Below are 13,054 nucleotides of genomic sequence, written 5' to 3'. Positions count from 1 at the left end.
GGAGGGGGGAGAGAGAGAGAGAGAGAGAGAGAGAGAGAGAGAGAGAATCCCAAGCAGGCTCCATGCTGTTGGCACAGAGTCTGACACAGGGCTCAGTCTCAGAAATGGTAAGATCATGATCTGAGCTGAAATCAAGAGTCAGACGCTTAACTACCTAAACCGTCCAGGTGCCCCTGTTAGGGGTAATTAGAAAGTTCTGGAAATAGTGGTGATGGTTGTACGTTATTAATGAAATTAACTCTACTGAATTGTGTGGTTAAAAATGGTTAGAATGGAAGTTTCACGTATATCTTATCACAATAGAAATATTAAGAAAAATGAGGACTATGAGGGAAAAATAGGAGATGAGGAAATAATCTGTAAGCAGATACAGATTTGGAGTCAGCAGTGTCCAGATGATGATGAAGGACATGATAAAGGAGGAGCTCACTCAGGGAGGGAGTGGAGCCTGAGGGGAGCAAACAGCTTGGGAAGAGCCCCGAGGACCACCCCAATGGGGGACGTTGAAGGAGATTGAGGGGGTATGACTGGAGCATCAGGAAAACTGAAGAAGCCTGAGTGTATTAATCAGTGTTCTTGCTTGCAAATGACAGAAATCTGACTTGAATTAGTTTGGGCACTTGATTGCTTTGTAGAAACACGAGGAGGGGAGGGATGTATTGGAGCCCCAGAAGCACTCAGTAGAGCCACGTCTGGCTGTGTCTAGAGCCTCTCCAGCTGGCCTCACCTCTGCTCCTCTCTGACCGTTGGCTTCTCTCCATGTGTTGATGGGCTTTTGCACATGGTTTTTCTCATGGTCATGGGCTCTGAGCTCACACTTTCCCAAGTTTCCCTTAGGAAAGACTCAAATAATCTGGGGAAGAACCCCGAGTGGTCCCACCTGGGAACACACATCCACCCTGAAGTCGAGAGGCCCGGTGGCACGCCTGGCAGTCGCCTTTAGCTCCCCCTTGGAGAAGGGCCGGGTGGACAGAACGTACAAGGTGTCTGTGATACGGGAAGAGGTACAATGAGGGAGGGCTGTTTACCCTATTAAATGGCTCCTGGCTCAAGGAATGGTAGTGCCCACTGGCCTTGGTGACAAAGGAATCTTAGGTGCCCTTGGCAAGGGCAGGGTGGTTTGAGTGGGGTGATGGAGCAGAGACTGATCATAGCTGGTGGGAGGGAGTGGGAGATGAGGAAGTCAGGATGGTGAGTGTAGACCTGTTTTAGGATGCACAGTTGCAAAAGCCAAGAGAGAGATAAGGAGATGCCTGTGGGAGACATGGGTTCAAGGAAGGGTTTTGTTTTGATTTTTGGATGGGAGAGGTGTGAGCCTGCTTAAGTGCCAGGACAGCCAGGAGAGAGCTAGAGGTTGAAGAAACAGGAAGGCAGGAGGGGGTGGGAGAGAGGAGTCCTCAGCATAGGGTGTGGGGGTGGGGTTTTTAAAGCATTAACGGGAGTGGGCTCACCCCTTTCACTGTGCTGGGGGAAAGGAGGGAGGGCGACTGGTCTGGTGGCAGTCAACAGGAGAGCATTCTTGGATAGCTTTTGCTTTCTCTGAGACGTGGGATAAAGATAAGATAGAACTGGCTAGAGGGTTCGAGGAGAGTGGAGAAGGCTGAGAAGGCCAAACGCCACCATGAATGACAGCAGACAGACCAAAGCAGGGAAGAACGAGGGCTGTCAGGTGGGGCTGGAGAACACGGATTTGCAGTGACCTCACTCTGGTTGGCTGTTGGGTTCACTGGAGCAGAGCCCAGCACAGGGTGCAACCATGGGAAAGCACTGTTGGACTGATCTGGGCCTGGAGTCCTGCTAGATAGGAGGGACAGAGGGACGATGGGGAAATTGGTAGGACAGCAGTTCATTCCAGTCATTATCTCATTATTACCATTTTACTGTATCAGCAAATACTTCTTACCCTTTTACTGTATGCCAGGCATGATGCAGGGCCTGAGGATACACTGACAAACCAGATGGGTTCTGTTCTGGCTCTCAGAGAGACTGCAGTCTAGAGGGGAGGACAGACACCAGTCTAAGAGCTCTCATGTGAGGGTGGCGCGAGAGACTCTGGATCCCAATCCTAGGCTAGATTCAGAAGGAAGTGAATGTAGGAGGGGCTAGCAGATTGGGAGGTCATGGGGTCAGGTCTGGAGGTGCCTCTCAGGTCCCCTGTCGGTCGGTTGAATAAACATGGGCAGATGTTGAGGGAGGAGCTGAGCGAGAGGGTGGTGGGGAGGCTGTGGTAAGAGACGGGGGTGACCTGCACCTGTCTCCCCACTTCTTCCTTCCCTCCTGTTACAGTAGCCGATGTGCCTCCATCTGGGCTCTGCATCCCATTCCCTCTGGCTCTAGGGGGACCTTGACCTCCTTTCTTGTGTACTGGATTCATTTCATCATTATTTAAATATTCCCAAGTCTCTTAAACCGTAACAAAAGGAAAAAATTGACTGGTCCCACCCTTTTGCGACGAACACCCTTTCATTTTCTTTTCTTCTCCCAGCCACCATTTTCCAACCAGTTGTTCACGGTTGCTGTCTCCATTTACTTGGCCCTCACTGTCCCCTCACTTCACTGGGACCTGGTTTCCTCACCCCATTCTCTACAGATGGGCTCCTGCCATGGGTACCAGTGACCATCTATGTTAATTGAATGAACACTTCTCAGTCTTTATCTAATTTGACCCAAGGCAATGTTTGGCCCTGATGATCATTTCTTTTTCTCTAGAGACTCCTCTTCTAGAAGTTCTACAAACTTCTTTAGAACAATCATCTCTTGGCTTCTGTGACATCACCTTCCTCCTCTGTGACATCATACTTCCTTGGCTTCTATGATATCAATTTACCCTGCAGTCCCCTTTGCTGGCTTTCCCCCCTTCTCTTTGGCCTCTAAGCCTCCATCCTAGGACATCTTCTCGTTTCTCCCCCCCAGGCTCTGTACAATATTAGCCACCCTCACAGCTTGAGTTACCACCTACCATAAGCCCAGATATATGATAACTCCAAGTAAAAAGCAACCCCCTAGGGTCTCCTGGGTGGCTCAGTTGGTTAACCCTTTGACTCTTGGTTTCAGCTCAGGTTATGATCTCACGGTTCATGGGATCGAGCCCCGCATCGGGCTCTGTGCTGACAAGGCAGAGCCTGCTTGGGATTCTGTCTCCCTCTCTCTCTGCCCCTTCTCTGCTTGCACACACTCTCTCTCTCTCTCTCAAAATAAACATTAAAAAAACAAAAGCAACCCTCTATATTCCCAGTGAGGGGACCCTCTAAAAAGTTGGGGGCTTATATGGACACATAAACTTTTTAGTGTGACCAAAATAATAATTTACTTAACTTAGTTTGCTACCTATATATTTTTTTCTTTCCAAGTTTTCATTTAAATCCTAGTTAGCTAATATACAGTATGAATCTAGTTTCAGGTATAGATTTTAGTGATTTAACACTTTCATATAATACCTGGTGCTCATCACAAGTGCATTTCTTAATTTTTTTTTTACATTTTTATTTTATTTTTGATAGAGAGAGACAGAGCACAAGTGGGGGAGGGGCAGAGAGAGACGGAGACACAGAATCCAAAGCAGGCTCCAGGCTCCGAGCTGTCAGCACAGAGCCCCACGTGGGGTTTGAACTCACAAACCGTAAGATCATGACCTGAGCCGAGGTCAGACGCTCAACCGACTGAGCCACCCAGGCGCCCCACAAGTGCATTTCTTAATTCCCATCACTTATTTCTCCTATTTCTGGACCCCGCTCCCCTCTGGTAACCATCAGTTTGTTCTCTATAGTTAAGAGTCTGTTTCTTGATTTGTCTCTCTTTTCCTGCCCCCTACCACTATGTTCATTTGTTTTGTTTCTTAAGTTCCACATATGAGTGAAATCATATATATGGTATTTGTCTTTCTCTGACTTATTTTACTTAGCATAATATTCTCTAGAGTTTGCAACCTGTTTTTAAAATCACATTATAGGGGCGCCTGAGTGGCTCAGTCGGTTAAGCGTCCGACTTGGGCTCAGGTCATAATCTCGCGGTCCGTGAGTTCGAGCCCCACATTGGGCCCTGTGCTGACAGCTCGGAGCCTGTAGCCTGTTTCAGATTCTGTGTCTCCCTCTCTCTGCCCCTCCCCCGTTCATGCTCTGTCTCTCTCTGTCTCAAAAATCAATAAATGTAAAAAAAAAAATTAAAAAAAATCACATTATATAGAACAATGTAGTAAACCTATTGTTTTTTTCTCCCCTGAATAGTTTATGAAGCAATTTTCTTTAAACTTTGAACATTTTTCTGTAACACCTGGGTTAATAGTCATTAGAGTTTTGTTTGTTATCATTAACCTTTTACAAAACACACAAACTTTATTTTTGTCCAAGTTATTTGTGAAATAGTGCTTTTTAAGTCTGTGAATGATACCGAGAACTTTATTCTCTCCACAAAACCCGGTTGCATAATATTAGGTTGTATAACTTAAAAAAAAATCATCTGGTAGGTGTGTATATGTCATCTCTTTAACACAACCACTTTTTTTTATTGTTCTTAATGTGGTTTTGTTTTGTTTTTTTAAGGGCTTGCCTAGGAAGAAAATATTTGCAATTGGAACGTCATACCACTGGGAGTAATGATGGAATCTGTGTGAAATGTCTTTGCCTGCATTTTTTCTGATTCTACCCAGTGACCTCTGTGGATATCCAAGACTTCATTGATTGGGGTAATTTCAGGCTAATGAGTTTCCCCCAAAGAGCATTCTGTTTTTCAAAATGCAGTAATTGAGAGCATGCCCCACAATGTGAGAGACTTGGTAAGGACTTGGATATAAAACAAATCCTTCCTACCTGGGGGATAATTTTGGAACAAAATCTTTTTTTTAATGTTTATTTATTTATTTTTGAGAGAGAGAGAGAGAGAGAGAGAGAGAGAATTTCAAGCAGGCTCTGCCCTGTCAGCACAGAGCCTGATGTGGGGCTTGATCTCATGAACCATGAAATCATGACCTGAGCCGAAGTCGGATGCTCAACTGACTGAGCCACCCAGATGCCCCAAGAATGGTTAATTTTCATTTTTATGGCCATTATGGAAGCCACTCGGAGGGTTTTAAGCAAGGGGGTGACTTGACTGATCTTGGTTGAAATATCTCTCAGGCTGTCACGTGCAGAAGGAACAGCAGAGGAGTGAGAGAGGAGGGGGCCAGCTGCTGCAGGTATCCAGATGTTCAGTGAGGTGGCTTGGCCTGGGATGGAAGCACTTGGAGACGGTCTGAAGGGAATGGACTTTGAACTTAGAATTATATCCAATGTGACTTGCTAATGGTGTGGATATAATTGTGAAGAAAGAGGCATGTAGGTTTTTGAACTCAGCAGCTGGGTGAGTGGGGATCTCCTCTTCCAAGGTGGGAAGACTGGGAGAGAACATAAATCTGTTCTCTGTTAGTAGGATCAGGAGTTCTGTTTTGGATGACTGAAAGGAAGTGTTGGATATATGAGTCCAACACTCATGGGAGTGGTTAGGTGGGAACATATAAATGTGGGAGCCATTGGTTTATAGATGGTTTTTATAGATGGTACTGGACAAGATCACAGAGGGGAAAAGAGGGTAGAGAACTGGGCCCTAAGGCACCCTGCATTTAGAGACCAGCAAGAGGAAGAAGAAGCATCGGTGGAGATCAAGGAGGGCCCCTCGATGTGGTGGGAGGAAAGCCAGGACAGGGTGCTTCCTGGCAGCCAAAGGAAGATGGTGTTTGAGGAGGGAGCTCTCAGTGGCCGTATGTTGCTGGGGGAGTAAGATGAGATTGAAGAACCAACCATTGGATTTGGCAGCTTGTTGGCCATTGGTGAACTTGAAAGAACAGTCCTGACTAGAATGAGTAAATGTGATGAGGAGGTGGAGACAGCAAGAATAGACCACCTTTAGAGAGTTTTGTTTTTTGCAAAGGGGGTGGTGGCTGGAGAAGGATGTGATGTCAAGAGGGAATGACAGAAAGAGAGAGGACACGTCATAGCATTTTTACAGAATTGTGAGGCAACAGCTGTGGAGCACAGTCCAGAGGGGTGAGAGGTGAGGGGTCCAGTGTCCAAGAGGAGGGGGTATCAGGAGCAGGGGCGCTCATCCGTGTCACAGGGGAGAAGGCAGAGTGAAGGGGCACATAATGCTTGCCTGTCAGCTGAGGAGGTTTAGGCAGAAGGGGGCAAGAGGAGAAGGTATGATATAGTCATCTCAGAGACTAGGGTTAAAGTTTTAGGAAAATGTAGACTTGCCTGAGGTGCTGAGTGCCCACCGGAGCTTTGTACTCAGAAGTTTCCACTGAAACCAGTCAGTGCAGTTGTGTTATTCTCCAGGTGCTCTGGAATGGGTGCCACATGGAGAGCTGGTTTTAACTGGGGTTTGTCTTGCCTGGTGAGTGACTATAGCAGCAGGCAATGGCAAGGGAGAGCAGGACACATCTATGAGGGGCCCACAGAGTCTAAGCTGGGAAAAGAGGGGAGGGAGGACATAAAGGGGCTGATGATGGATGGTGAAACAGTAGATGTGGCAGAGGGAGCGCTGGAGCGGGAAGCAGAGTGGGTGAGCTAGGAGATGATGCAGCTCTTGTTAAGACAAGACATATGTGGGTGACTAAAGATGGAGGGGAACAAGGAAGTCAAAGCATGGCGAGGTAGGTGTTAGATGTGGTCACCAGAAATGGTAATACGCATAGCCTTAGAGAGAGAGAAGGTGATCCAGGGGCTAAGCTGGTCCAGGAACAAGAGGAGATAACCAAGATATCTTATTTGTCTCCCCAACTCAATGTGTCTGCAACTGAAGTTATCACTATGTCCCTCAAACCTGCCTCTCCCCTGGGGAAATGGCACCACCACCCTGAGAAGAAACCTGGGCGTCACTACGGTTCCTCTCTCCCTGATCCGCACACCCACTCAAATCACCCAATTGATCTGATTCTATCTCGTAAATCTTTCTTAAATCCAGCAACTTCTTTACATCCCCAATGCACACACCCTTGTTGAGGCCATTGTTGTTTGTCACTTGGACTATTGCATCAGTTTCCAAATAAGTAGCCCTGCCTTGGCCCTTCTGCACATTAACCAGAGACACTGCACATGAGATCATCTCACCTCTGTGCTGAGTCTCTCCAGTGACTTTTCATTGTCCTGAGGATGAAGTCCAAAATCCTTAACAGGGCTTTACCATGAAACCTCTGCATGATGTAGCCCTTGCCTACTTGGGCCTGACTCTTACTGCCAGCCCCCACACTGGGCTCCAGCCCTTCTGGGTTACTTCCTGTCCTGGTCACCCTGTCCTTGCTCTTCCCTCCATGCCTTTCTCATGTTGTCCCTTCACCTGGCATCCCCTCCTTGCTCTGCTTGGCAAAATCCTCTTCTTTCTCTAGGTGTGAGCTTCAGAAGTCTCAGGGAAGCCTTTCCTGAATCCCTGGATGTTGGATCCCCTTCCCCCTCCTCCCTCCCCCCTCCCCTCAGCACCCTGTGCACTCCAGGATGCTAAGAGCTGTTCTCTTCATGGGATATAACCTCCATGAGATTAGGGACTGTGTCTGATCCTTGGCACCTAGCGTGGGGCTTGTCATGTAAAAGTGAACAATAACTATTTGTTGGCTTGAATCAAGTGGGAGATTCTAGAGGTGGAGTAGTACTGGGTGAAGACAAAGTCTGGGGTGTGGTCCTGTGAGTGGGTAGCTAAATGGAACAGAGGAGGAGGTCATGAGAGACACCGAGGGCATGGAATGAAAAGGACAGAGTGACGCCCAGATGTTTCCGGCAGCCCTGGGCCACGAGAGAATACCCGAAGACCCTGACTTGTGTCCTCAAGTCTTCAGTGAGCTAGAAGCAATGAGGTGGCAGCAATGGGGGTGGGGCAGAAGGCGGAAGAGACAGATGGCAGGGGCCTGAGCTGAGCGAAGGGAGTTCAAGAAGGGGGAGATGGGAAGGTCTGAGAGTGGTAGTGAGGGCTGTGGGGGGGCCTTGGGAGTGTGGGCAGGACTGAGAAAAAAAGTTCCATAGCTAGCGGCTCAGATGGTGTTCCACCACTCTCTGGGTCACTGGCTCAGGACTTGGGATCTCCGAGAACAGCACCTATGAACAGGGCTGCCACAGGAGTAGTCAGGTCCTAGGATGCACTCACCATATGCTGGCAGAAACTGGAATGGGGAATCTGGAATCTCAGAGGGATATGGCTATGGCTGGTGGGGGCTGGTCTGAGAAGCATGGGGTCACCTGGTTCTGAACTGGTTGAGAGCATTAGCCTGCTTTCTGGGATCTGGTGGTCACAGCTCTGGTCTGGATTGGAGGTAGAGCCACCCTTATTTCCTGGGGGCAGGAGTTCAGTGGATGGTTTTGGTGCCCTGCCCATGTCCCCTTTGCTGGGGGACAACCATTCCCCAACTGCTGTGAATATAGGGCACTCATGGCTTCTAGCTGTCCCTGGAGAATTGACCTTGATTGAATAGGAACCGCCTACCCCTTCCTGTCAGCCCTGCTGCCCATGGGGTTGCCTGAAGCCAATGACTGACTGGTATGGGAGTTCCAAAGCTTGATGCCCTTTCTCGCTGGGACAACTCAGAGATGGGATTTATGATCCAAAGGCCCCTCACCCCACAGGGATCCGGCCAAGGCCATTTCCCTGAGCCCATACCCAGCTCAATTTGCTCCCCTCCCTAGCCTGCTTCTCTTGCTCCTTCCATCACATGCAAACAAATTCTTGCTGTTGGTTCTGTTTCCAGGGACCCTGACCTAAGAAGTGACTCCTGATCTTGTCCCGTAATTGGGCGTGGGGCACAGAGGCTCTCTATGGACCACTAGAGACACAGCCCAGCTAGGTGGGCCCTCTCCAGGCCAGTTTCCTTAACTATAAATGAAATCTTTAGGCTAGATTTAGTTAAATGGAACAATAATGGAATCTATAAGCAAATGAGAGGACACTTATCTGTGCTTCCTGGGCTAGGTGTGGTGAAGGATTCAGATAAACAAGACAGGTCTCTTCCGCCAGGCAGCTCATAGCCCATTTACTCATTTACCAAACATTTATTAAAGGTAGCTGGGGACCTGGGTGAGTCAGCGTCCTGCCCGTGAAGGGCTCACAGACCGATGGGCAAAGGCAAAGGCACAGGCTAGGTTTAAGGTTTTGAACCGTGGGGTTCAAGGAAGCATCCCAGGGGAGATTGGAAGGGTATTCCAGGCAGAAGGAACACTTATGCGAAGGCATGAGGCATGACACAGCATGATGTGTCTGGTTGGGGACCCATAAGCCCTTTGGTATTATTGGTGGGAACAAGGGGGGAGGAAGCAGGGGTGACACTGGGGAGGCCAGCAGGGGTCAGGTTGAGGGCAATGGAGGGTAGTGGCAGTAGTGGAAGAATTTTTAAAGCAGGAAGAATGCCAGAGTCAGGTTCATATATAGAAGGACTACTCTGTCCCCATGGTGGAAGGGTGGTGGGAAAGGAAGGACAGATTCAGGAGACATTTAGGGTTGGAGTTAGCAGGATGAACTGCACTGGCACTGGCTTGTGGGGTGTGAGAGGCTGGGAGACGGGGAGGGCATGAGGGTGTCAGGCCAGCTCCTGCCTGGGACAACTGGGTGGCTGGGGTGCCATTCATGGTCAGGGAGTCGGTGATGTGTGAGGACGGTAGGTGTGGTCAGCATGGGAGCTGCTGACTGGAGGAGGCCTGGGGGCCTCCCGGAGGGTTGTTCCCCTGGGCTGTTGGTGGGGGCTCTGGCTCTGAGGCAGGTCCATACTGGAGGTGTGATTTGGGGAGGGGTCAAGGTCTGAGTGGTGGGGATGGGGGTGGGAGGATGAGGAAATGTGTGTCTGGTGAAGAGAGGGGGATTTCCTCAGACTGGAGGCTCTGGGAGGGACCCTGTAGCTCTGATGTTCTCAATAGGTCCATGGCCTGTGGGGATATCTCTACAGACTCCCCATCCTGGGCTCACTCTCAGCACCTTCCCCTCCCTCCCAGCCTTCCCCTGATACACTCAGGGAGACTCTCTCTCTGAGGAGTGTGATGGGCAGGGTGAGGGAGGCTGGAATGGGGGAGGGGCCGAGGCCTCCTGAACCATGCACATTCACTGCAGGGGCTCCCACTGAGAACTGACCTGTGCTGGGCCCAGGGTCTCCTGGGATCCCACTCCTCTTGCCTTGGCCAGCTGGTTGCAGACCAAGGCTGGTTGCAGAGTCCAGAGACCCCTGGAGCCACCTCTTGGCATTCCTACCACGTCCTGGGGGCACACTCTGTGTGTGTATGTGTGGTATGTTGTGTGGTGCGTGTGAGTGTGTGTGGTGTGGTGGTGTGTGTGTGTGATGCATCGATGACCTTGGATCTGAGGTTCTGGGGTGCAGTCACCCACTGAGTGGTTGTGGCTCCTCTCTGAGGTCCATGGTGAACCCCCCTGACACTTCTACCCGCCACTCCCCACCTGGTCTACAAAATACTGGGAAAATCACATTTATTAAGGTTTTGACATACCCCATTGCCATATACAAAATCCCCACCAGCCGTCAACCTCCCTCCCCCGGGGCTCAGGACCTAGAGACCAAGCTGCTCTCCAGCGCTGGCCCATGGGGGTGCTTCCTGAGCCCCACAACCGTCTTCCTCACCTGCCCTGCTGCAGAAAAGAGGCCACTGCCCTGCAGTGGCCTTAGGGAACAGACCATGGACCCGGTGGTCCCAGCCGCCAACCTCACAGGTTATGGAAACCCACCTGCATCCAACGTGGCCGGCCCGGCCTTCATTAGGACAGAGTTCCCATCTTGGGGGTGCTCTCTCTGGGAGAGGACATATGGGGGGCACGTATCGGGCAGGTGATCCCGGCGCGGAGACCGCTGGCGCTTCGGGCTGAAGGTCTCCAGGCACCTCTTGCCCACCAGGTAGACGACCTCACTGAGGTTGAGCAGGATGCAGATCACAGCTGTGGCCACCATGAAGTAGGTGAAGACCTTCTTCTCCGTGGGTCGGGAGATGTAGCAGTCCACAGTGTGGGGGCAAGGGGACTCGGAGCAGGCCACCACCCGGGGCATGTCGTAGTCCCGGTAGAGGCGGTGGAAGATGTAGAGGAAGGCAGAGTCGACGGCAGCCTTGAAAACGAGACTCAGCAAGTACGTCCACCAGAGCCCGCCCCGCTTCTTGCTGGGGTTGTCGTACAGGGACGGGGCGTTGGGGCCGTGCTTCAGGCGGTGCTTCCGCTCCCGCTCCTGGCGGTAGGCGACGTGCATGACCACGAGCAGCGAGGGGCAGGTGACCAGGATGAGCTGCAGGGCCCAGAGGCGCACGTGGGACACGGGGAAGAACTCGTCGTAGCAGACGTTGGGGCAGCCTGGCTGCTTGGTGTTGCAGACGAAGTCCTTCTGCTCGTCGTCCCACACCTCCTCCGCGGCCACCACGTACACCAGCACGCGGAAGATGAACACCACCGACAGCCAGATGCGGCCTAGCGCCGTGGAGTACTTGTTGACCCCGCTCAGGAGGCCCTGCAGGGACGCCCAGTTCATGCCGACTGTGTCCTTGCTTCCTCACGTGGACGGTCTACACCGCGAGTGCCCACTCCGGGGTGGGGGCCACGAGGCCTGGAAATGGGTGCCCTTTATTGAAGGTGCGATTGGCAAAACCCTTTCAGAACCACCTTGTCATCACGTCCTCACCTGCAATGACTTGGTGGTGGTGTGTGTGTGTGTGGGGGGGGGGTAGGGATGGCTGTTATCCCCATTTCATGGAGGGGGGGGGGGAGTGGGTAAACTAAGGCCTAGACAGCCACCTACCCAAGGCCTCCCCCTGCTGGAAATGGTGGAGCTGGTCTTGAACTCCCATCTTCCAGCTCCAAAATCAGGGGATGTTTTATTCTACAGGGTAACGGATAAACGTGAAAGGTAATCATCTTCCATGGATGTGCCTGCCAACTTCTGTGACCCCAAGTTTCCGTGGATAGCATAACTTCTACAGAAACAGGAAGAAGGTGCAGGTTGGATGATTTGCCCTCCTGCCAGCTGCTGGGGCTCGACAGGGGCAGGGGATGAGGGGTGTGTATCATTATCCTCCGGCTTCTAATGAGCACCAACATGAGCCAGGCCCTGTGCTGGGTGTGTTCACATTGGCCTCTTTGAAGAACCCCTGAGTGATAACCATCCTCACTGAGAGGCCCAGGGCATCCCCAGCCCGGACATTTCCTCCCACACTAAATAGGCTCTTTGGAGCTGTGGCGGTTTGGCCCCATGCGCCTCCCCTTCCCTGCACCCGTGCGAGCGCTGACTGTCCTGACCACAGTGGGTTCCTCTGGAATGCCAACCATTTCGGCTTTAGGGAGGGCCTGGGAAAGGGACAAAGGCAGGATTCTGGCTCGGTCCACCCCTGATCATGTACTTTTTCTCAGGGACACCTGTCTTCTCTGATTGTCAGCCAGGTCTCCCATTATTCCTGGTCGGGCCTCTGTCCGATGTGCTCTGTCCTCCACACCCCCTTATCTGGAGAGCCATCAGGTTCTCTCTCCTGCCCCAGCCCCCCCCGCCCCATCCCTGACTCAGACCTCACCATCTTCAGAGCTTCTCACCCTGGGACATTTTCTGAATACCCTCCTCTATCTCTCATGGCAGAATGGATCACTGGTGTTCAAACAGCCTGTTTACCTGTCTCCTGCACCAGACTGTCAGCGTCTGGAGGGCAGCCTCTATGTCTGGATCATCTGTTCCCCCAGGACTCAGCACCAGGCCTGGCCCCGTGAGCACACAGTAGATGTTTGCTGAACTGAGCAGAAACTCTCTCTTCCTGGTCCCTCCTTTTCTTTGTCTCTTCTCTGGTCCTCTGTCCTCCCTTTGGTCTGGCAGGATGTCCCCTCCCCTCCTTGGGTCTTCCCTGGGGTTTCTCCAGGGATCCTCTGTACTCTTTCTTCCTCCCAGGAGCCCAGCCTGCAGCCTGAGTTCACGAGGTTCCTCAGCCCACCTGGTCCCTGCTTCCCAGCCCCCTCTCCGGCCCGATTGGGTCCTCACCTTTCTTGGGTCTAGCAGCCACTCTCTGGTCCCTGGGCTTGTCTGTGTGCCTGAGGGCCTCCCAGAGGCAGCTTTTGTTCCTCACTCCTCTTCGGGGTGGAG

At 51.4% G+C, this 13,054-nt stretch overlaps 1 protein-coding gene across 1 annotated transcript; it reads right to left on the bottom strand.

The window, feature by feature from the left end:
* Nucleotides 1-10,405: 10,405 nt before the first annotated feature.
* Nucleotides 10,406-13,054, bottom strand: GJB4 (gap junction protein beta 4). The gene is made up of 2 exons (XM_003989840.5): nucleotides 12,953-13,054; nucleotides 10,406-11,539 (listed from the first exon to the last, which is right to left on the bottom strand). Exon 2 carries the CDS (start codon nucleotides 11,462-11,464, stop codon nucleotides 10,664-10,666), a length of 801 nt encoding a protein of 266 aa, XP_003989889.1. The 5' UTR covers nucleotides 11,465-11,539; nucleotides 12,953-13,054; the 3' UTR covers nucleotides 10,406-10,663.

Source organism: Felis catus, chromosome C1 (assembly GCF_018350175.1).
Source record: "Felis catus isolate Fca126 chromosome C1, F.catus_Fca126_mat1.0, whole genome shotgun sequence".
NCBI classification, from domain to species: domain Eukaryota; kingdom Metazoa; phylum Chordata; class Mammalia; order Carnivora; family Felidae; genus Felis; species Felis catus.
The sequence above is the reverse complement of the archived record's forward strand: the minus strand, read 5'-3'. Positions and strand labels throughout refer to the sequence as shown.

What these genes read in the sequence shown, in the direction of transcription:
- GJB4 (XM_003989840.5), bottom strand. Translation starts at nt 11,464, where the DNA reads ATGAACTGGGCGTCCCTGCAGGGCCTCCTGAGCGGGGTCAACAAGTAC.